The sequence below is a fragment of the Trichosurus vulpecula genome, chromosome 4 (assembly GCF_011100635.1).
Source record: "Trichosurus vulpecula isolate mTriVul1 chromosome 4, mTriVul1.pri, whole genome shotgun sequence".
In the NCBI taxonomy this organism is placed as follows: Eukaryota; Metazoa; Chordata; class Mammalia; order Diprotodontia; family Phalangeridae; genus Trichosurus; species Trichosurus vulpecula.
Window position 1 is genome coordinate 19,602,424 of NC_050576.1, and position 24,294 is coordinate 19,626,717.

The following is a 24,294-nucleotide window of genomic DNA, read 5'->3' on the forward strand; positions in this document are numbered from 1 at the left end:
CTTAGCATAGTGCTTAGCACATAGTTGGTGCTTAATAAATGCATATTCCCTTCGCTTCTCTCCCCTTTCCTTTACCCAGTTAGAGGCCATTGTGGAACATCTTTTTTCTGTGTGTCTAAGTAGTTATACAGAAACAGTTTGACCTCTCCCCTGTCATGAAAAACCAACATATCTCTAAACAATTGCATCCTTCAGTACCTTCCAAAACTCTATGCTTTGGTCCCCAAGATCTTCATAGCAAAGATACTTCCTGGGAAAGAAGAATCCCAAGGTGTCTCTTCTTCTACCACCCCCTCCCTTTCTTGGGTAGAGAGAAATATGGATAATTGTTTAATACTCTATGATCAGCAAGGTGGAGGGGCCTTATCTGTTCCGGATGACATTGAGCAAAGAGGGGATAACCAGCCTGCTTGGGGCATATTCAGCACCCTTAGGCCAAAGCATCACTGCCCTGCCTGGACCATGACACTGTAAAGTCAGCAAGGGCCACATGAAATGGCTTAGGCTGCTCAAAGGGGATCTGGCTATCCAGATCAAGACTTGGGCTCCTCCCCCTGTCCATAGCTGGCTTCTCCAAAGCAGAAGCTCATCTAACAGACAATTGTCTCTGAAGAAATCAGAAGCTCATACTTACAGACCCCAAGGCACATGACCTATGTATGTATAGACCCTGAAGACCTCTGGGCCTTGTCATCTCCCTCTGCTTTGTCTTTAAGACTTCTAAGTATTTTCATATACCCTACAGTTGAATTTTCAGTGTTCTTTCCCCGAGTAGTGCGTAAGCTCCTTAGAGGCAGAAACTGTCCTTTCTACTCCTATACCCATCACAGTGTTTGGCACATAGTAGGTGTTCTGACTTTTTTTAAGTGGTTGTTCAATTGAATTCCATTGTCATTAGAGGAAATGACCACAACAGTAAATGACAGATCTTGTGAAATATTGATATATTATTGTTGTCATTAAGGCCTAATCATGTCTAATGGCCAAGAGTGGAGACACCAAAGAAGATTTACCCTAATGACTCTAAGGAACTTTGGTTTGGGAAAGAAGACCCTGGAAGACCGGATCCGGGAGGAGGCCGGGTATCTCACTGAGGCTATCAGGGAGGAGAAAGGTGAGCACTGGTTAGGCAGAGATGTTTTCAATTGCTTCTGACTGTCCTTTTAGGCAAATGATCATTAAAGAGAATCTGTAAGTGTGGGTGGGAGGAGTAGTGAAAGAGAGGTCATGACTGGAGACAGGCAAAATATCCCCCACACTTCCCCCACCAAGAAACATTTTCAATATACTTTTTATTTTATTTTAAACTTACCTACAAAATGAGAAAAGAAAAAAAGAAACACTGCCATGTACACAGCAGACCATAGGAGAGGATTCAATATAATTAAAAAAACCTATATAACTTATATTACATATTGTTTTCTTTGTTTCCTTATTCATTTTCTTTTATTCTCTGCTGTGCACTTTTTTACTTCATTTATCCTCTACCTCCCCAAAGAAGGCTGCAATTAATTGTGGATATATATACTCACACACACATACATATATACACAAACATATATACATGCACACACACACACACACACACACACACACACATATATATATACATATATATGTGTATATATATAAACACCTAAAACAATACCCATATATACATATATGCACTCATACACATATATGTAAGACCATACTATGCTTCTTTTCACATGTCATCTGTTTCAGGGTGGATAGCATCTTCCTTCATAGGTCCGAGTCTTTCCTTGTTTTTCTAAATCAACCAACTCATCAGGTCCTACATCACAGTAGTATTCCAACCCAATCACATCCTATCTGACAGCTTATCTGTGAAAGTTTTTCCCCCAGTTTTCTGCATTCCTTCTATTCTTAGTCCATAGGTATTATTTATACAAGACAATTTAATGTGAAATAATCACAATTGTACTTTTTACACTCCAACAATGCTCTTCCTTATAATATAGTTCAATGTCTGATACTTCTGAGCCTACTTCCATTGCATCTCTTTTTCCTGGTTTCTTTGAAGTTCCTGACATTTTGTTCTTCCAAATGAACTTTGTTATTATTTTTTTCCAAACATAAAAATATTTTTAGCTATCTACTTGGGATTGCATTCAATAAATAGATTAGGTAAAGCTGTCATTAAAAAAAATTATATTGGCTATACCTTCCCATGAACAATAAATATTACATCAGTTATTTAAATCTGAAATAATTTGTATAAAAAGTGTTTTGTTTATGTTCATATAATTCTTGTGTCTGTTTGGGCAGGCATAAGCTCTGGTATTTTATACTGTTTAGGCATTTTAAATGGTCTAAAACTGTACTGAATGATATTGCTGGCACATTGTGTAGTTTCTCTATTTTTTGTTTTTGGTTAAACGTACTTTAACTTTGTTTAAAACCATGATTACTATCCATATTATCCTTGTTTTTCAAAAATAATTAATTTTACTCCAGCCCTTTATTTTATCATTGTGTGCGTCTCTCACTTTTACAATGTTTCTTAAAAGCAACATACTATTGTATTCAATTTTTAATCTGCTATCCATTTCTGTTTTATGGGCAAATACATCTCATTACCATTCTAAGCTCTAATTGCTTGTGTATTTTCTTCCTATTTCCCCCTCACTATCCTTCTCACCCTATTAATCTAATCTCTCCTCACTCTGCTGCTTTAATTCTACCGATTACCTTGTCCTCATATGCCTTAACTTACTCACACCTGCAAAAGACTCGCCCTTATCCTCCCCCCTGTCCTATCCCCTTATCTTCTTTCCGAATTTAGAAGCCTTTTATACCCTTATACATACACACACACACACACACAGACACACATATATATATCATTTATAGATAGATACATATATACACATACATACATATATGTAATTTCTCTCCTCAACCCATTCCTGATGCAAGTAAGATTCAGCACTATCCACCTCCCTGCCACTAGCTTCTTCTGCATTAGTTTTTCTTTTTATCCCTGTTATTCCTTTTTATCTCTTCCTACACAAATTTATTCTTTTTAAAATTATCCCATCATACTTAGCTCAGCCCAAGCCTTTCTTTCAAACCACCCAAATATAAATGACAAATTGATAAAAGAACTGATAATTTCACATATTTTCACATATAAGAAGTAGACAATTTGGCCTTATGGAATCCCTTATAGTTCATCTTTAATGTTTACTTTATCTTTCTCCTTGATGTTATATGTCAAATTTTCCCTTTAGTTCTGGGGGTTTTGTCACAAAAACCTGAAAGTCTTTCAGTTCTTAAATATCCATTTTTTTCAACCAGGATTGTGGTCAGAATCCCAGTTCTTTTGCTCTATGAAATATAGTATTCCAAGACCTATCACCCTTCAAGGTAGTAGATGTTTTGTCTTGTGTAATCCTTATTGTAGCTTCAGGATATTTAAATTGTTATTTTTTTTGTCTTGTTGCTTATAATATTTTCTCCTTGACCTGGGAGCTTTCAAACTCAATTTTAATATTCTTGATAAATTTTCTTCCTGGGATCTCTTTCAGGTGGTGATCTGTGGATTTGTTTTTCTATCTCTCTCTGCTTTGCCTTCTTGTTCTAGAACTTCAGGGCATTTTTATTTGGTAATTTCTTGTGATATTGTATCAAGATTCTTTTTTAATGGTATTTTTCAGGTAATCCAACTATTCTCATATTATTTCTCCTTAATCTATTCTCCACATCAGTTGTATTTCTGATGAGATATTTCTTTTTTTCTACTTTTTTCCATTCTTTTGATTTTGTTTTATAACTTTTTTTGTCTTATATCATTAGATTCCCACTGCCCAATTCTAGTCTTAAAGTAATTATTTTCTTCTTTAAGATTTTGATTCTCTTATTTTATGTTGGTTGATGTTTTATGATTTTCTCTGATTGCTCTTATTCTTTTTCTAAATTTTTCTCAATCTCTCTTTTTTGATTTTTAAAGTTCTTTTTGAGTTCTTCCAAGAACTCCTTTTGTCCTGGGACCATTTGATATTTCTCATTGAAAAGATATTGGCTTTTTTAGCTCCATTGTCTTCCTCTATGCATAAACCCAGATCTTTTCTAGACCCACATTTACTATATATGTGGGTTCTTTCTCTTTTGATTACTCATTTTATTTATCTGTTCATTTATTGTTTCATTTTGTTTTTAGCAGCTATTAGTTTAATCAAGTTTCAGTCCCTAGGTATGGAGAATAATGCCCTAAGTATCAGGTCTTTCTTACTGTTATTTTCTGAGGTCTATCTTGAGGCTCTGCCTTGAGCTCTCTCCTCTCCTCCTAAGCCAAGACTAGAGGCAACACCCGCAGTGCCCCATAAATGATCTTGTTCCATGTGGCTCCCCAGGGGCTGAAAATTATAGCCCTGTTCTCTGCCCCAGAACTGAAACCATGGACTCTGGTCTCCTACAAGTGCCCAGAGCCAACAGGTTCTCTGCCTCTTACTACTGCACTCACCAGGTGTGTGCTGGCTTCTTTTCCCCAAAGCCACAGAATAGGATGCATTTTGTCAACACAGCTATGTCTGGCATCCCTCAACAGTGGAAGGTCCTTCAATCTTCTCCGCCACCATACCCACTTTATCCCCCCACCCCCCTCCCACACACACACAACTGTCTACAACATGAGTTTCTAAGGCTGAAGCTGCCCCTCAAACCAGCTGCCCCCAGGAGTCATTGTTTGTTGATTCTGCAGAGTCATCCTGGAGATGTTTTATTACACTCAGGCCCAATCTCTGCCCCTAGAGTTTGGGTCTTTCCTGGGGTATTTTCAAATTGTCTTAGATGGATAATCACTTTACCTTGTGTTTATTTCTGCTGCTCTGATTGAATGTTCTGTCTTTTTTATTTTGTGGAGGAAATTTGAAAAGCCGAAAGTTTTCTGACCTAGTCTACCATCTTCCCAGAATCCCATCCAGGGAATGTTTTCAGTGACCCAACATTGTTCTCCAGGAAAAAAATGAGGCAATAAGTAAAGAAAGGAACTCTTGATAGTTCATTCTCTTGAATGCCATAAAAATCATTTTCTGCCAACATCACATAGACCCTACATGCCTCAATTATTTAAATATCATGCACAGAGTCCTGCCTTGGCTGGCCACTCTAGGAACTTCCTGCACATATGCACGTACACACACCCTGCTTCAATTTTCTCCTGCATCCCTTCTCTAACTCTTTTTTTCTTCTCATTCCTCTCTTTCTTTTTTCTTTTCTGTCTTGCTCTCCTCTTTCTACTCTTTTGGGAAAAAATATATATATATACACACACATACACACATGCATATGTTTATATATGTGTGAATATATACATGTATGTATATAATGTATGTATATACACATATAGATGTATATATGCATGTATATGCACACACACACACACACATATATATATAAATACACATATATGTATACATAACACTGTCTTTATTTTATTTTATTTTATTTTATTTTATTTTATTTTATTTTATTTTATTTTATTTTATTTTATTTATTTTATTTTTTGCCAAGGGAAAAGACAAAGTTTATTAGGGATTCACCATAATGGGTTGTCTTAAGAAATCCCACCCTTTGCGACACCTGTTTTCACAAGCGGACCAGATTCAATCTACTGAGCTAGATTGAATCTGAGCGCCTTCATGGAGGCAAGATGGAGATTATATACACAAAGGTTGTAGGAAGGATTGAAGGGTGGTCTGGGGTGAGTAGAGGAAGGCTTTACGGAGGGTCCTGAGGAGGAGTGTAAGGAGGACCAGATGAGGTCAGAGTCCAGGAACCAAGAGAATGAGATTAAGGGTGGGAAGTAGATGAAGGCATGGATATTGATAACATCAGGGTTGGGAAGTAACTGAAGGCATGCATATCTATAGTAACAATAGAGGGCAAGGGTTAGGTAGATATTTGGTTCTTAATGATAATGCAAGGCTATAGTCTCCAGGGAAGACCAGATCTAGTTGGAAGATTCAAGGAGAATTCAAGGAGGCTCCCAAATACTGTATTCCAGATTCAAGGGGGTTCCCAGAGACTGTGCCCTCAACATTCCCCCCTCAAACAAATAGGACCCAAATTCTTTTGGGATCAGGGATGAAGGTCTCAGCTTCTGAAATTGCTTCCTGCTGGCAAGGGGTGTAGAGCTGTCTCTGCCTTGATGGGTCCAGTTCAAGGGGTACATAGTCTGAGCAGCCTTCTGGAAGTTGATGGCTTGGAGCCTGGAGGAGATAAACCTGGCAAGGAGGTTAAGCAAACAACCAATCAGACAGTATAGGAGTATAGAGAAAAGACGATTTCCCTGGAAGTTATTAAAGATGAGTATTTCGTACCTAGCTCCCCTAATTACTTGTTCTGCGCACCACACTGCTTCAGGGTTCAGGAGTGTGTGGAACACCACCCAAAGAATTAGGTCAGGGGTATCTAAGAGCAAGGTTTGATTTTTGGTGAGCCTCTGCTTCTAGGATGCTCTGAACTAGATGGGGAGTCAGAACTTCTAAAGGCTGGTCTGCTAGAGGTTTAGAAGCTTCCTCAATTAGAGTGCCTGTAGCAGCCATGAAGTCTAATTGTTTTGAAAAACAGGCAACTAGCTTGGGGTCAGGTTCTAAGGACTGGGTTAGGACTCCCCAAGCCTGTCCTCTCCTTTCATCAACATATAGAGTGAAAGGTTTTTCTAGATTAGGTAAAGCTAATGCTGGAGTGGTAGTCAGTTTAGTTTTCAAAGTCTTAAAAGCTTTTGCTTGGTAGGCGCCCCACTCTAGAAGGAGTGAGTCAGTGCCTTGAGTGGCAATTAATGGTTGCAGTCCCTCCCAAGCCTTGGGCTTAATTGGTTATTGACAGTGATTGGGGAACACATTAGACTCTCTGAGGCAACTAAGGACTGGGGCTGCCTGAGTAGTTTTCCCAGGAATTCCCTGATCCCAAACAACTGGCTTGACTGTCTCCCACACTTCTGGGGGAGGTCTGGTGAGCAGAGGGAAAAGGGAACTGGGAGATTTAACTAGAGAAAACTGGCTCCCCAATTTTACCATCAGGTCCCTTCCCAACAAGGGATCAGGGCCAGAGAAGGAGTGTTCAAGCAACAGATCCTTAATGCCTGATGGGCGGAGGGCCATGTAGGGGCAGAGCAATTAGTTAAAACAAGAGAACATAGCCGTGTTACCTTCAGCCTTGATTTTGCCCAGGGCTCTGTGACAGAGGTGGAGAAAGTGGGAGCACTGCCAAGCCCCAGGCTTTCCTCTCCTTCCAAGTCTTGAAAAGACTGGAGGACAGGGTACTGGGAGGAGGCTCTACCACTTTTCCAACCTCAGGGATAATCCTTCTTCCAATGTCCCTCCTGTTTACATGCTTTGCCTGGTCCTGGAAGCGTGGATCCTGGGAGCTTCCTCCAGAGGGGCGCCCTAGAGGGGCACTCCTTGGACTAGTGACCCTCCTTGTGGAATCGAAAGCAGGTTTCCCCACTGCCCAAGCCAATGGGCTTCCAAGGGGGCTCCCTGGAGGGGCACTCCTTGGGTCTTTTCCTGGTCATGGCAGCAGCCAAGAATTGAGCATGTTCTCTGTCTCTAGCTCTTTCCCTGCATTTTCTTTCCTCTGCTGCAACCAGGTCTCTATTGTTATACATGCCAAAGGCCAAGCCCAGTAATTGGGCCTGAGGTGTTTGGGGTCCCATTGTTAATTTCTGCAGTTTCCTCCTAATATCTGGGGCAGACTGATTAATGAAATACATGTTAAGTATTGCCACCCCTTAAATAGAATCAGGATCCAAATTTGTATACTTCTTAATAGCTTCTACTAGCCAGGCTTGGAAAAGAGCAGGGTTTTCCTTTTTTCCCTGAGTAACTTCCCTAATTTTTTTTTTTTAACATGAAAGATTTTTTTAATTTAAAGCAAGAAGGTAGGGTTTATAACTTCAAGCAGATGAAATCTACTTGTTACTAAAAGAAAGAAAACCATTTACTGGAGGAATAATTCTTGTTTGCAGGGCCCATCTGGGGAGGGGGTAGTCATTCTGTACTCCTAGCTGGGCAGGAAGGAGGGTCCAGAAAACCAGGAGTTACTCCAACAAGCTGAGATCTGACGGGGATATGCAGTGGCTGACCCAGCTCTCAGAAGCAGAGTCCAGCGTACACCAATGCAATGCAGAAGAATGGTATATTCTTTGTCAGGATAAGTCGGCAGAGCTGCAAGCATCAGGACACCATCATCCAGACACCAGGCAACAGCTGGCCAGAACTTCAAAACGGGCGTTGAAGGGATAATCTTTGTGAGACACAGTATTGGTCAAGACGCAGGCTCTCCAGTTGCGGTTGAAGCTCAGTAGAGTTGACATATCCTCATCAGTCAAATTGACATCAAACACCTGAAAGTTCTCAGCAATCCAGGATGGGGTGACCGACGGGGATCACAACCACTTTTCTCTGGATGCGGAACCTAATCAGAACCTGTGCTGTCGTTTTTCTGTGCTTTGCTGCAATGGCCTGGATCCTGGGGTCATCCAAGAGAGAAGGGTCCTCTGGCTTGGCCCATCGCCAGTCTGGAGAACCAAGGGGACTGTAGGCTGTCACCACAATGCCCTTGGACTGGCAATATTCGATCAACTTCTCCTGGGTGAGATACGGATGGCACTCAATCTGGTTAACTGCTGGCTTGTACTTCAGCCCTGGCTTGGTCAAGAGCTTCTCCATCTAATCATGGTTAAAGTTGGAGATTCCAATGGCTTTCACCAGTCCTGCATCCACCAACTCTTCCATGGCCATCCGTGTATCCAAAAAGCTTGTGTTACTGGTAATCACATTGCCCTTATCATCCAATGGGAAAAGATCCTCTCCAGCCTTAAATCCTGTGGGCCAATGAATAAGGTAGAGATCCAAGTAATCCAGCTTCAGGTCACTCAGAGTTTTTTGGCAGGCTGGCTTGACCAAGCTTTTCTCATGGTATGTGCACCAAAGCTTGCTGATGATGAAGAGATCTTCCTGTTTGACAACATTTGCCTTGATCTTCTCCTGGATGGCCTCACCTACTTCGTTCTCATTCTAGTAGACGTGGGCACAATCAATGTGGCAGTATTCGACATCAATCGCAGTCTTCACTGCATCAGCCACTTTGCCTGGAGGGGACTTCCAGGTGCCCAGGCCCAGGATGGGCATCTTTGCATTGTTACTCAGCACGAGGAAGGTAGCCATGATGGTCTGGCCTTGCAGAAGAAGGACACAACAACCCACGTAATGGCCAGCCCCGAACCCGACACCAACTTGCCTAATTTTTTGAAAATTTATTTGCTTTTGAAATGCAGTTCTTAGGCCTTCTGACAGGCAAATTGCTATATGATCTCTCTTTTCTCTATCCTCACTCCTTTGATAATTCCATCCTGGGTCACTAGTGGGAACAGCAGTTGTACCTGGGGGATATTTTATGGGGTTATTACTAGCCAAACTATCCCCAAATTTGGGGGCTTGTTCCCAGATTCTCCTCTTCTCCTCAGTGGTACAATAGGTAGAGAAAAGGATATGCAAATCACACCAAGAAAGTTCAAATTGTAGGGACAGAACCCTAAAACCCTCAGTAAACTTAGTGGGGTCTTCTGAGTATCTCCCCAGTTTTTCTTTAATTGGAATGAGATATGAAATGGAGAATGGAACATGCACTCTCCTTGTCCCAGTAGGGGAGGCAGGCACTTCCCTCAGGGGAAAAAGCCTTGAAGGCGTTGTGGGACCTGGAGCTTGGGGAAGGATATAGGAAGTCCTGCTTCTGGTGAGGGAAGGCCTGGGAGCTGCTGGCTGACCTAGATTAGACTGCAAGGCCAGAGCATCTGGCTGGCAAGGGAGATCAGCCGGTACCTGAGGAAGGGTAGGGGCCAGAGGGGGAGATACCCCGGAGACCTGAGTGGGCACCACCTCAGAGAGAGGGGCCAGGGGAAGAGGTACTGCCATGAGGGCAGGGCCTGAGGCTGGAACCTGAATAGGGGTTGTCTCGGGGGTAGGCCATGAGGCCAGAACCTCAGTAGGGGTCCCTTCAGGGGAAGGGGCCATAGAGGGAGGCACCTCAACAAGACCCTTGGCTGGGACCTGAGCAGGGGTCACCAAGACCATGGGCCATGGGAGGAGATGCAGGGTAGGAGACTTGGACAGTGAAGGAGGCAGGAAAAGACAAGGGTTGCATTACAGGAAACCAAGAGAAAGAGGGGATGGCCACGGAAGGGGGAGCACAGGAAACAAGGGTGCTCTGGGGAGATTGGGGAGCAAGAGGAGGGGGTCTGGTGCTGAAGCCCTGGGGGCCATAAGGAGGGAGTTACCCAAAATGTCCTGTTGACCCCCATTGCCCCTTTGTGGCGGGGCTTAACTATAAGCATCTTACAATCTTTTCTGAGAAGGGGATTCCGAGAGAGCTCCACGAAGGTCATTATGTAAGGAATTTCTGTCCATTTTCTTTCTCGCTGACAATACAATTTTAACTGTAAAAGAGTATTATATTGTAAAGTCCCCAAAATAGGCCAATCTGCATGGCCTTCTAGGCGATATTGTGGCTAAGCAGTATTGCAAAGGTATACCAACTTTTTCTTTTTAAGTTCTTTAGAGAACTTAATTTTTTTCCAATTTTGTAAAAGACAGCACAAAGGTGAATTTTTGGGGATTGAGGAGGTTTGACCCATTGTGGGTTCAGGGGGCTGGAAGTCCCTTCCTCTGCAAGGAGGATCTGGGAGTGAGCCTCAAAAAGGAACAAAGCAAGACAGGAAAAAATAAACACAGAAAGGTACCTGAGGTTTTCCCATTCCCTAGCGTTGAGAGAATTGGGAAAATTGGGGGCATACTTCCAGATAGGGCATCCATCCTTGTCCTCTATGCTTCAGAAGGTGTGCCCAGGTCCATGGCCTCGAACATAAACCACTGGACCAATAACCTGATAACATCAGGCTGAGTCTGAGACAGCAAGCAGCTGTCTGACCTACTGGGGACCTGGGAAGTCAGGACCGAAAAGCACTTACAAAGTGTTTGGAGAGCGGGAAGGGCATTGGGATAGGGAGAGGCTTACCTTCCAGTCTTGGCTGGAGAAGAACTTGACATGAGCATTATTCCCAGTCAGAGAAGCAAAAATGAAGAGGTTAGAGTAAAAATGATGATGGGGGAGGGAACCATAGGTTTCTAGGGGTACTTGTGACCCCAAAATACCAACACGCTGGGTCCTGCCGATAGAATTCTACTCAAGCCTTCTCAGCCAAGGGAAAAGATAAAGTTTATTAGGGATTCACCATAATGGGTTGCCTTAAGAAATCCCACCCTTTGTGATGCCTGTTTTCACAAGCAGGCCAGATTCAATCTACTGAGCTAGATTGAATCTGAGCCACTGTCTTCATTTAAGAAAAATGATGATTTTTTCAATTAATCACTTATTTTCTTTCCTTTTTTCTCCTCTCACTGGACAAAGCAAAAGCCTAGTAACAACCATACATAGTCAAGTAAAATAAATTGTCACATTGGCCATGTTCAGTAACACATATCTCATTGTGTAACCTAAGTCCATCAACTGTCTGTCAAGAGGTGGGTAGCAGGAGTCATCATTGGTCCTCTGGAATTGTGGTTGGTATTTCATCAATCCAAGTTGTTAAATCTATCTAAGTTACCTTTCTTCTCACAATTTTGTTCTTGTAGACATTAATTCTTCTACTCTTCCTCTTCTTTCTATTCTTTTTTTCCTTCTCTTTCTCCTCCCATCCTCATCCACTTCCCCTTTCTCCTCCCCTTCTAATGCTTCCTCTTATTATCATAGATTCAGGGTAAGAATGAACTTTGGAGTCCATCAATACAATCCTCCTTCCAATTCTGTAGATGAGAAAACTGAGGAGTGGCGCACTTTAGTGACTTGCCCAAGGTGACTCAGTCAATAAATATTTATCAAGTGCCTACTTTATTCCAGGCACTGTGCTAAATCCTGGGAACATTAAAAAAAAGAAAAAAAGAGTCCCAGTTCTCAAAGAGCTGCTAGTCTAAGGGGGGAAGACAACATGCAAACAACTATACAAGTGTGATATAAACATGAAACTAGAAAAAATCAATGCTCTAGTGAAAAGGCACTAGAAGTAAGTTCACCCATCTAGTAAATGTCTGAGGTAGGATTTAAAGAAATGCCTGAGGTAGTCTGGGTCTTCCTGGTCCCAGATCTGGTAACTTATGCGCAACCTTATACTGCCTCCCTTCCTTATTCACCTTCTCATATCTTTCCTTTCCATTCCAGTACCTCCAGTTATGATTTCACCTCTACTACTCACGTACATGCAAGCAGCCTACAAGTCCACATAGTTGTGGGTTTCAGAATATGCATACATACCTATGTGGCCACACATGCACATGTGGGCACATGCCAATTACACAGATGGGAACACCTTTGCATGTGATAGATCAGATATAAAATCATAGAAAGAGGCTAGAAGGGCCCTCAAAAGCCGTCTAGTCTAACGCTCTCATTTTACTGATGAATAAATGGAGGCACAGACAGACGAAGTAACTTGCCCAAAGCCACATAGGTAAGCTATGCTGAAACAAAATTTGCCAATTACACCATTAGTCTTGACTGAAACTTTAAAAAGTGAGAAGATTCATTTCTTTTTTTTCTTCACCCAATCTATTTGAAAAGTAGCCGATTACATAGAACAATAATAAAGCAGATGTGTGTGGGTGGGTATGAGGGGGTAAGGAAAAAATGTTTCAAAGAAAAAGATAGAAAGCTCTGTTGGGTCCCTTAAAAGAGCATGAGTGAAATGAACAGTAGCCTATCCCCTTTCTCTTCCACTTAACAGGACAGGCTTTTGACCCCCACTTTCAGACCAACAATGCTGTTTCCAATATCATCTGCTCCATAGCTTTTGGACATCGCTTTGATTACCATGATTCTCAGTTTCGGGAGCTGCTGAAGACTCTGGATAATACCACAGTCCTCTTAGGCACATGGGAGTGTCAGGTAATAGACCATCCCTGCCTGGGCACAGTTGACTCAGCCTCAATTGGGCCACATACTTCCTCCACAGGAAAAGAAATACATATGACTGTGAGAGGTTGGCAGGAGCTGAGTGAGCTTGTGTAAAAGAGACTGAAAAGGGAAGAGGAAAAAAATGAGATTTTCATAAACAGTGACATGGAAGAAAATGCTTGGGGAACCCAATGCTTTTGCAGAACACTGTGGTCTCCAGATAACAGGAAACAAATTTCCATAGTTTTGATTTTTTTCAAGGATCTTTACCAAGATTATTAATTTTAAAAACATTTATGAAGTGCTTACTGTGTGCCAAGTACTCTGCTAGGAGAAGTGGATACAACGACAAAAATAAAATAGCCCCTGACCTTGGGTGGTTTACATTCTGAGGGAGGCAACAAAATTCCCTCAAATGAGTGTATATGCAAATAAATAAATACAATGGGGGAATAAGGGGTAGTGGCAGCATTAGAATCCAGGAAAACCAGGAAAGTCTTCATGGAGAAGCTGTATCATGTGCAGAGTTTGAGGGAAATCAATTATTTTATCATCACCTCTGGAAGAGCTGGAGAGGGAGAGAGAGACAGACAGACAGACAGAGGAAGAGAGAGAGAGAGAGAGAGAGAGAGAGAGAGAGAGAGAGAGAGAGAGAGAGACAGAGACAGAGAGAGACAGAGAGAGACAGAGAGAGACAGAGAGAGACAGAGAAGAGATACATAGACAGACATAGAGAGAGAGAGAGAGACAGAGAGAGAGTAGGCAGGGGAGGGGGAAGGAGGGAGGGCAGAAGCAGAGACAGAGGCAGAGGCAGGAGAGAGATGGGAGAAGAGGCAGTGAAGACAGAAAGGAGAGAGAGAGGAAGGGAGGGAGGGAGGTTCAGAGAGAAGAGATATAGAGAGCTAGAGAAACAGCATGAGAGAGGCAAATATAGAAGAGAGACACAATCACATAGACATGGATAATTTAAGTGCTTACATTTATGCTTTGTATATAGTTTTATATAAATTAGCCCCCACCTCAGTGCCTTTTCACTGGCTGTCCCTCATGCCTGAAATGTTCTCCCTCCATACCTTCTCCTCGTGGCTTCCTTCAAGAAACAGCTTAAATTGCACCTTCTACTTCATGATTTATTCCCAGTCCCTCGCAGCTGTCAGTGACTTCCCCTCTGAGAATATCTTTCAACCACCTTGCATATATCTTGTATATACCTAATTATTTCCAAGAGGTCTCTCCTATTACAATATGAACTACGTAAGGATGGGGACTGGCATTTTTCCACATCCTTTGTATGACCATTACTCAGCACACTGCCTGGCACATAGCAAACATTTAATAAATGATTGTTTATTGACCGATTTCTTTAGACCCATCACAATGGCCCTTTGAGTCATTATTATCCCTATTTTATGGATTAAGAAACTGAGGCTGAGAGATTAATGACTTGCCTCACAGCTAATAAGTGTCTGAGGCAGAATTCTAATTTTAGCCTTCCTGAATCTTACTCCAGTACTCCACCTACTCTTTCTCACAATTTGTCAGTGAGTGAGCCTCAGCAAAAGAGTCAGCGGCTAATGATTTCAGTTAACTCCTCAGTAATCAGGTTATAGAAGAAAATTAGGGGAAATTGTGAATAACATTATTTCTCACTTTGCTAAGAGGAGCAAAATATAAATTCAGGAGAAGGGAATTCTATGGGGCTAACAAGGAAATATGGGGCAAGTGATATCAGTTTCCCTAGAAAGGATCTCTCCCCTTCTTCTTTGAAGGTCATGAGGCTGCCTAGATTGGTGACATTTTGAAAGAGTTATTTAGGTATATCAAGATATGGCCAAAGGACTGATGTGTGATTCAAGGGATGGTGGGATGTTGGCTTTTGTGTTAGGAGAGCAACATTATGGGAGGAAAATAAACTGTGGTTACAGGGAGGGTGAATTTCAAAAGTTGGTTGAAACAGAATTAAGGTAAATTCCATGACACAGAATAGGGTGAAGAACCCTGACCTGACTTAGCATGAGGAATATGAAGAGACAGGACAGCCTAACAGGAAATGACACTCATCCTTCCCCCCCCACATCCTTTTATATTATGTAGCTCTTCAGTATGTATCCTCGGATAATGAAATTTCTGCCTGGATCTCACCAGAAGCTCTTTAGAGAATGGAAGAAGCTAGAGACTTTTGTGGAACATGAAATCAAACAACATAAGGAAAACCTGAACCCAGAAGAGACCCTGGACTACATTGATGCTTACCTGAAGGAGCTGTCCAAGGTAATGTAAACAACACAGAAAGTAGGCATTGTGTGTGTTTAAAACCAAAGATAAAGGGAGATAGGTGTGTTAAATTGTCCCAAAATTTACTTCTCCCTCAAAATGTAAATATCTTCACTGAAAGACCACACTGGGAGGTAAAGAGTATAAGTAATGAAACTTGCTAGTGGAGAGCTCACAATTTTGATTTAGAACTGGAAGGGACCAGAGGGCTCATTGAGTTTTACCCCCTGATTTTATCAAGGGGAAACTGAGGCTTAGGGAGGTTAAGTGACTTGCTCCAGTGACACAGCTATTAGGAGTCTGAGGCTGGATTTAAATCCAGTTCTTTCTGGCTCCAAGTCCAGTGTCCTTTTCATTAGAACCTACTCTAATTGGAGTTTAATCTTGGCCCTAATATTTTATCCCTGTAAGTTCATTTCTCTGCACCTCGCTTTTCTCATCTATAACATTAAGATATTCCATGTACCCTCTATCCTATCCAGAACTATGTGTATATATTCTTTGCAAACCCGACAACTGCAAAAATAAATTAAATTACCAATCTTATAATCAAAATATAACCACCTTTTGGAATTTGTGCAACAGTAGAATGTGGGCACCATTGCACCCCATGTCTCTCCTAAGGACTGTAGATTCAGATTTTAAAAAATGTAATTTAGAAATATTTAAGATAATAAATAAAAATTCATTAGAACATATGTAATGTAAGTCAATATGTAGCCCCAGCAATTTTCCTCTATGGCTCAGAGGCCCCATTTCTATTTGAATTTGAATGTGACACCATTGGAATTCTTTTCCAACTTCAGGACTTTGTGATTACTTCTTGAATAGTTCAAGAATTCTGGACGTCTGTTTGAATTCCAGATCCCGAGTTCATCATCCAAGTTTACCTGGGAACAAACCATTTCTCTAATTCTCAGTATCTTCATTGGAAAAATGGGTATGATATTATTGATACAACCTGTCTCACAGGATTATGAGAAAAATAGCTGGCAGATTGTAAAGCATTTTGGATACTATTGGCTTTCTTGCTATCACATGAATGAACCAATGGGGTAAAATATTTATTCTTAGCTAGAAAAATAATAAGGCAAAGAAACTACAATAAAACTGCTACTTATGTGCACATGGCACTTCAAGACTTACAAAATGTGTTGACTTTTTATTTTCTCCTCCAAATGATGCCATGAGATAGCTAGTTCAGGCATCATCCCATTTCACAGATGGAGAAACTGAAACCAAAAGAAATTAAAGGATTTGTGCAACAATCATAGAGCATGGCAAATAAACCCAGATCTTTTGACTTAGTGCTCTATTTAAAGAGCATGAAAAAGGTGATAGATGAACCTAGAATTAAAGGAAAGTCTTCTAGGCAACTATTTTGCACATGGAAAGAGTATTGGACTTGAAGTCAGGAAGATCTGAGTCCAAATCTGATCTCAGACCCTAGCCATGTGACCTAGGATAAGTTACTGAAGCTTTGTTTGCCTCAGTTTCCTCAACTGTAAATGGGGCTGATAATAATTCCTATCTCACCAGGTAAATGTGAGGATCAAATGAAAATATACATGTGAAACAATTATCACAGTGTTTGGCATGTGGCAGGTGCTATAAAAACTGTAAACTCCTATTATTCTCTATTTTACAACAAGTTTTATTCATGCCAGAAGAAAAAAAAAATCTGTAGCTAATAACAAATGTGGTTTTTACTGGAGGCATAATAAAATGAAAATGATAATAAGGGGAAGGAAGACAAAGTGAAGGGAAAGGAGGTGGAGGAGTAGGAGGAGGATGAGAAACATGAGAAAAAAAGAGAAAGTGAAGGAGGAGGAGAGAAAAATGAAAAGAAAAAAAAGAATGAGGAGAAGGAAGAGGAGAATGCGAAATACTTCGATGCAAATACAGAGGCAAACTCCATAGAAACTTCTAGAGGGCTAGCGTACCCAGCACGCATTCTATCCAGATGAGAGAAAAATCCCTTGGCTTCATAATCACCTTCTAAATAGCTGACTCCAATGCCCATCTTTTCATTTGTGAGTGTAATTGGAGAGTGTGGAAAGATGGGGTGAACACATACAGGATCAAACAGTTGTATGTTGTAGCAACGAATGGTAGATTTTGGTCAGGGGCTAGGATTCATGGACCAGTTCTGTCATTTATTAGCTCTATGACTCTGGGAAGTTTGCCAAATGATTTCTGAGCTTCAGTTTTCTCACTTATAAAAGAAAAATCTTACCTTCCTACACGGGTTTGGTGAGAAAAGCACTCACAGTAAGCCTCCCAACCCAAGAGAAATAGGAGCTCTTAGAGGTGTAACCAAGATGGTGGAGAAAAGGCTGGAGGTTGCCTAAGGTATCCCCAGTTTCCCTGGAAATAACTTTAAATCAAGCAACAAAATGAATTCTGGAGTGACAGAATTCACAAAAGGAAAGGTTCAAACAAATTTCCAGGCCAAAATAAGTAGAAGGAATGCAGGAGAGGCCTGCCTTACTTGAGTAAAATGGGAACCCAGCCCAGTGCAGGCACTGTAAGGGGAAGTCAGTGGGAGGCCCTCATGCCAGCACAGACCAGCAACCCAGCTCAGCAGGGTTGTTGCACAGCAGACAAGCTATGAGGCACACAGCCAGGATGCAACAGGTGAGCTATCAGCACCTGAAATCTGATGCAATAGGCACTAATAGGCCAGGTGATTCTAGCACAACAGGGAAGCCGACAGCCCCAGATCCCCTGTGAAACAGACAAGCCTCCTCAGTAAGCCAATGACCAAGCCCCTGGCCTTCAGCACAAGAAGCTTGGGACAGAGCCCCCTGTGCCCTAGGGGCAGAACTCAACTTTAAATAGTCACAAAATAGACTGAAAATGAGCAAAACAATCAAAAACTCTGATCATAGAAAGGTACTATGGTGACAGGGAAGATCAAAACACAAACTCAGAAGGGGACAACATCAAAACACTGACATGCAAGACCTCAAAGGGAAATATGAATTTGTCTCAAACCCAGAAAGTCCTCCTGGGCATACTCAAAAAGTATTTTAAAAATCATGTAAGAGAGGCTGAAGAAAATTTAGAAAAGAAATGAGGCTATGCAAGAGAATCATGAAAAAAAGAGTCAGCACAATGCAAAAGAAAGCAGAACAATTACTGAAGAAAACAACTCCTTAAAAGGCAGAATTGAAAAAAAAAGTAGAATTGGTGACATTGAATGAGAGATACAAAAGCTAACTGAAGAAAATAATTCCTTAAAAATTAGAAATCATTATGTCATTCCCCATTTGATCAATGCTAAAAGGATATGAAGAGAAGAAGAAATTAAAACTATATATAATCATGTGAAAAATTATATGAATTAATTTTGATTTGATAAATGCAAATTAAAACAACTCTGAAGGACCAACTCACACCTATCTGACTTGCTAATATGAAAGAAAAGGCAAATTATGAATGCCGGGAAGGATTGGGGAAATTGGGACACTAATACACTGCTTGTGAAGCTGTGAACTGATCCAATCAGTGTGGGGAACAATTTGGAACTGTGCCCAGAGGCAATCAAGTAGAAATAGAAAGAATCCACTGATACTAACTTGAAAGAGATCCCAAGCAGAAAACTTATAGGAATGTCATAACCAAGTTTCAAAATACCCAGGTTAAAGAGGAAATATCACAAGCAACAGCAAATTAAAATGAATGCTGCAGAAAAATGATCTGGCTCTTACAAGACCTAGTAGCTTCTATGCTAAAAGATTATAGATCTTGGGATATAATATTTCAACGAGCAAAGGAGTAAGGATTGCATCCAAAAATAACTTATCCAGCAAAATTGAGTGGAATCTTGACTGAAAAAAAAATTGAACATTTGATGAACTGACAGACTTTCAAGTATTTGTAATGAAATGACCAGAATTCAGTGGAAAATTGGACTGATCCAGAAAAAAATATAAGGAAATCATTAAAAACTAATTACAAGGCTCTGGTTAAGATCAAACAATTTACTTATGACATGCAAAAATGATATTAATATTGTTAATTAGTTATTATTAGTAGTAATAGTATTCTTAAAACTGTTATCTTTACTGGTTTGAAAGTTTGAAAGAAAGGTATGATGATATCCAGGCATTATGGAGAGCAATTTGGAACTGTGGTCAAAGGCAATCAATCTTGGTATACCCTTTGATCCAGCAATACCATTAGCTGGTCTATATTCAAAAGAGCTCATCAGTAAAGTGAAAAGGATTAACATGTACAAAAATAGCTATAGTGGCTCTTTTTGTGCTGGCAAAGAATTTGAAATTGAGAGGATGCCCCTCAATCAGAAAAATGGCTAAGCAAGTTTTGGAACACGAATGTCATGGAATACTATTGTGCTATAATAAATGATGAACAGGAGGATTTCAGAGAAGCCAAGAAAAACTTACATGCACTGATGCAAGGTGAAGTGAGCAAAACCATGAGAACCACTATACACAGTATCAGCAATGCTGTGTGATGATGGACTTAGCTCTTCTCAGCAAGACAGTGACCCAAGACAAGTCCAAAAGACTCAAGATGGAAAATACTATTCACAACCAGAGAAATAACTGATGAAATCTTAATGCAGATAAAGAACACTATTTTCAGTTTCTTTTTTCATTTCAGAGTTTTCTTCCTTTTGCTCTATTTCTTCTTTCACAAGATGACTGCTATGGAAATATGTTTTACGTGAATGCACATATATCACCTATACCAAATTACTTACCATTGTAATGAGGGGGGGGGGGGAAGTATGGAAGGAAGAGAGACAATTTGAAACTCAAACTTTTATGTAAAAAAGTTAAAATTGTTTATAGGTAATTGGAAAAAATAATATTTCAAAGAAAAAAAAGAAATAGGAGCTGTCATTCTTAGGAAGAGTTGCTCTATTCTTGGGGGTTAAGGGAAGCCCAGCATCTACCACCTTGACCTTTCCAAAGCTCCAATGAGTGTGTAGCTCCTCATTCCTAGAGAGAACAATAATTATTTTTTTTTGATTAACCAACCAATTCTTGCTTTTTCTTAAATTTAAGAATAACATCCATTCTAGTTTTGATGAAGAAAACTTGATCTTCTGCACCCTGGATCTCTTCCTGGCTGGAACAGAGACAACTTCGACCACTCTGAGGTGGGCACTGCTGTATATGGCCCTTTATCCGGAGATCCAAGGTACAGTGATGGCGCCAGGCTATGAACCACTGTAGAATTCTGCCCAAAAGATTCCCCATTTACAGAGATCTTGAAAGTTTGCCTGTCACTTTACATACATCATCTTCCTTCAATTCTCACTGGAATAGAGCAATGATTATCATTTTACACAATCAAATGGACCCCTTTTTAATATCAAAATCTCTTTCAGCTCCCCATAGGATGTTAGTTGTTGACTAGGGCACTAGAAAGAATATAGAATTTGGAGTCAGGAAGATGTGAGTTCAGATCCTGCCTCAGGTACTTACTAAACTTGTGACCCTGAGCTTATCACATAACTTCTTCCATCCTCTGTGCCCTCATCTGGAAAAAGATTGGGGGCAGGCTAATAATAGCTCTTTTCTCTTAGTGTTGTTCTGAGGATCAAATGAGTTGACGAATATAAATTTCTTTGTAAACCTTAAACTTGTAGTTAAATACCAGATATTATTTTATTATTATTTTAGTACACTATAACTATTTCTATTGAAAATGTATGAGATAACAAAAAGAGACCTTTTCATATGCATTTGTATCCTAGTAAATATGATAAATATCTATAGATTTCAAAATGTAAATATTTAAGTGAAGGATAATTAATTCTGTAGAAGGTCCTAAGGTCTTTAGACTTAGATTTGCAAAGTATATTAGAAGCCATAAGGTCCAATCCCCTCATTTTACACACGTGGAAACCAAGGCTGAGAGAAATCAAATGATTCTTCAGGGTCTCACAGGTAGGGAGTTTCTGAGTTGGGATTTAAATGCAGGTGATCCTGACTCCCAGCCCAGTGCTCCATCTCCTGGGATGCCACTGCCTCAAGAGTTTCCGATTTCTGAAAATCAAGGCATGATCAAAAGTTCCATTTCCTTATCTAGGATACTGTGATGTGTCTCATATCTTCCTTAAGCTAAAGATCAGAATAAGGATTCATGGACCAAATACAGATTTGCAGATCCCTAGCAATGACTACCTGGCAAAATGCACAGCTCTGTTTGGAAACTCTTGGACTAGACATATTTTGTTCCCTTTAAGGTAACACCCAGAATTGAACATTCCTTCTACCTATCTGAGGCAATTCCCAAAAGTAGCATTCTAAGCAGACATTTAGCACCATTGAAATCAAGTGTCAAATGCTTGGGACAAAAGCACAAAGAATGAAGAAATCCCTCCTTTCCAGGATCTGGGGGCAACAGAAAACTAAATTAAGAGTCAGAAGTTCATTTTCTCATTCAGGCTTCGCATCTAAGCAGTCATGGCACTTTGGACAAGGCATTTCAGTGAGTTAATGAGTATTTACTAAGTACCTACTATGTGCCACATGTAATGCTAGCTAATATGAATATAAAGAAATGCCAATCTCTTGACTCCTTAGGGCATTACCATTGCACTAGCCACATTTGCCTCTTTTTTCCTTCTTGACCCTTTGGCAAACCAGTTCAATCAACACATACCCGACTTTGGTGTCATCTGTCTTGCCCTGTCGAACTTCAGGCTTCATTCACTTCTACTATCACTGGTCTTCATTCTCACTCATAGTGCTATTAAATGAAGGTAAATAAAATCACAAAACCATATGGACTGTGTCCACTACAAATTTATCTTCTATAATCTCATAAGTTTTGCTGCAAACAATCCTTTTACATTTTCCTAATTAATAAATTTCCTATTTGCTGCTGCAGCTCTTCCAAACCTTCTCATCCCTTCTTATAGGAACATGGCTCACTCTTCTCCAACACATTCAACTGAGAAACTTGCCCCATATTTTACTGCAATAAATTATATATATACATATATGTGTGTGTGTGTGCATGTATATATGTATATATATATATATGTGTGTGTGTGTGTATTATATGTGTATACATAATATACACACATACATATACATATATATATATACATACATATGATGTTTTATTTTTTTATCCAAATACATGTCAAAACAATTTTAAACTTTTTTTTAAAGAATTTGAGCTTCAAATTCTATCCCTCATTCACTTACCTCGTTTTTTCCTCCCTGAGTTGGTAAACCATCAGACATGGGTTTTACATGTACACTTACATAAAACATTTCCGTATTAGTAATTTCGTACAAGAAGATGATTAAAGAAATTAAAGAAATATTGTAAAAAAATAGCATGCTTCTGTCTGTATTCAGACAATGTCCCTTCTTTCTCTAAAGACAGAGAACATGCTTCATTATTAGTCCTTTGGGTTTGTCTTGGATCATTTTATTAAATAATTGAATCATTCATAATTCTTCATTTCACAGTATTGCTGTCACTGTGTACAACATTTTCCTGGTTCTGCCCACTTCACTTTGCATCAGTTCATTTTATTATAAATCTTGAGGCCATTCACCATGAGCTCCCTCTTTTCCCTTTCTCATCTCACATTAAAAAAAACCAAGGTCCCCCACTGCATCCGGGGCCATCTCTAGTCTAACCCATCTATGTCTTGCCAGTGGATCCAGATGGCACCACAGGAAAGAGTGAGACTGGTGTCTTTGCCCAGCCTTCCCTGCCTTAAATCCACCTCACTTCTGAGCTGTGGCATCATCTTCCTGATGTCATTGTCATCTGCGAGAATGAAGGACAAATAACAACAACTCACATCACCCAGAAGCCTTCTGCCACTACTGTCTTCTTCACCACTATCTCATATGAAGAGGTTATCCTTCATCTTTACAAAGTCAACTCCCCTAGATACACAAAAAATCCCATCACATCTCATTTTCTTTAGCAGATTGTCATCTCTATCTTTCTCACTCTATCCTTTATCTCCAATCACCCCTTGTTAACTCACTGCTTCCTTACTGCCTACAAACATACCTATGTCCTCCATCCTGAAAAACAGAAACTCACCTGATCCATCCCCACTAACTATTTTCAAATGCCAGTTCTCCCTTTTCTGGCTAAACTCATTAAGATGTTGATAGACAAGAGATGCATTCACTTCACTTTTTTGCACTTAATAGTATTTTTTTCAAATTAAATTTGAAGATAGTTTTTAACATTCACTTTTGTAAGATTTTGAGTTCCAAATTTTTCTCCCTTCCTTCCTTCCCTCCTTGCTCCCCAAGACAACAAGCAATCTGATGTAGGGTATATATGTCTAATCACATTAAATATATTACCACATTAGTCATAATATGAAAGAAGAACAAGAAAGAAAAACTTGAGAAAGAAAAAATGTGTTAACTCTCTTCTTGTTTTTTTGTAAACAACAAATTATAGGATTCTGGTTTTTAATCCACTCTGCTATCTGCTTTCATTTTATGTGAGAGATCATCCCATTAACATTCACGGTTATGAATACTGAGTATTTCCCTCCATCCTATTTCTCTCCATTTCATAATTTTCTCTTTCTTTTCACAGTGTCCCTCCTCACCAGTGTTTTGGTTTTAACCACAACCTCCTAAATTTCCCCCCCTTCTATCATCTCCCCGTCCCTTTTCAAGTCTCTGCCTTTCCAGGCTACAGATGTTGGTGAAGTGTCTACCCAAACTTTCATCCAACAACAAGTTTGACTGTGCTTCTATCACATGAGCAGTGAAAATTAGATGGGAGTGGAAAGGAAGCCCTGAGTTCAAATCGACTTTGATGTATGACTCTGAGCAAGTCAATTAATTTCTGTCTGTTTCAAGATTCATCTATAAAATGGATATTATAATAGTACTATCCTCCTGGCATTGTTGTGAGGATCAAAATAGATAATATTTATAAAATGTTTCACAAACTTTAAATCACTGTATAAATGCGATCTATTATTTGGGTCCCAAAAACTTCGACTTTTTTTTCTTTTTTTAACAACATAAATTTATTTTAAAACAGGGAAAAACAAAAATGGTGTTA

General features: G+C 40.0%; 1 protein-coding gene and 1 pseudogene across 1 annotated transcript in view; one reads left to right on the forward strand and one right to left on the reverse strand.

Annotated features, from left to right (window-relative positions):
• The window catches only part of LOC118846468 (cytochrome P450 2J2-like), a gene marked incomplete at its 5' end in the record, with an annotated part of 47,095 nt that overhangs the window by 14,941 nt on the left and 7,860 nt on the right, over nucleotides 1–24,294 (forward strand). Inside the window, 4 exon segments of the mRNA XM_036755030.1 lie at nucleotides 965–1,114; nucleotides 12,803–12,963; nucleotides 15,067–15,243; nucleotides 20,286–20,421. Coding sequence (XP_036610925.1) covers nucleotides 965–1,114; nucleotides 12,803–12,963; nucleotides 15,067–15,243; nucleotides 20,286–20,421 — 624 coding nt within the window.
• LOC118845898 lies at nucleotides 8,213–9,194 on the reverse strand (annotated as a pseudogene).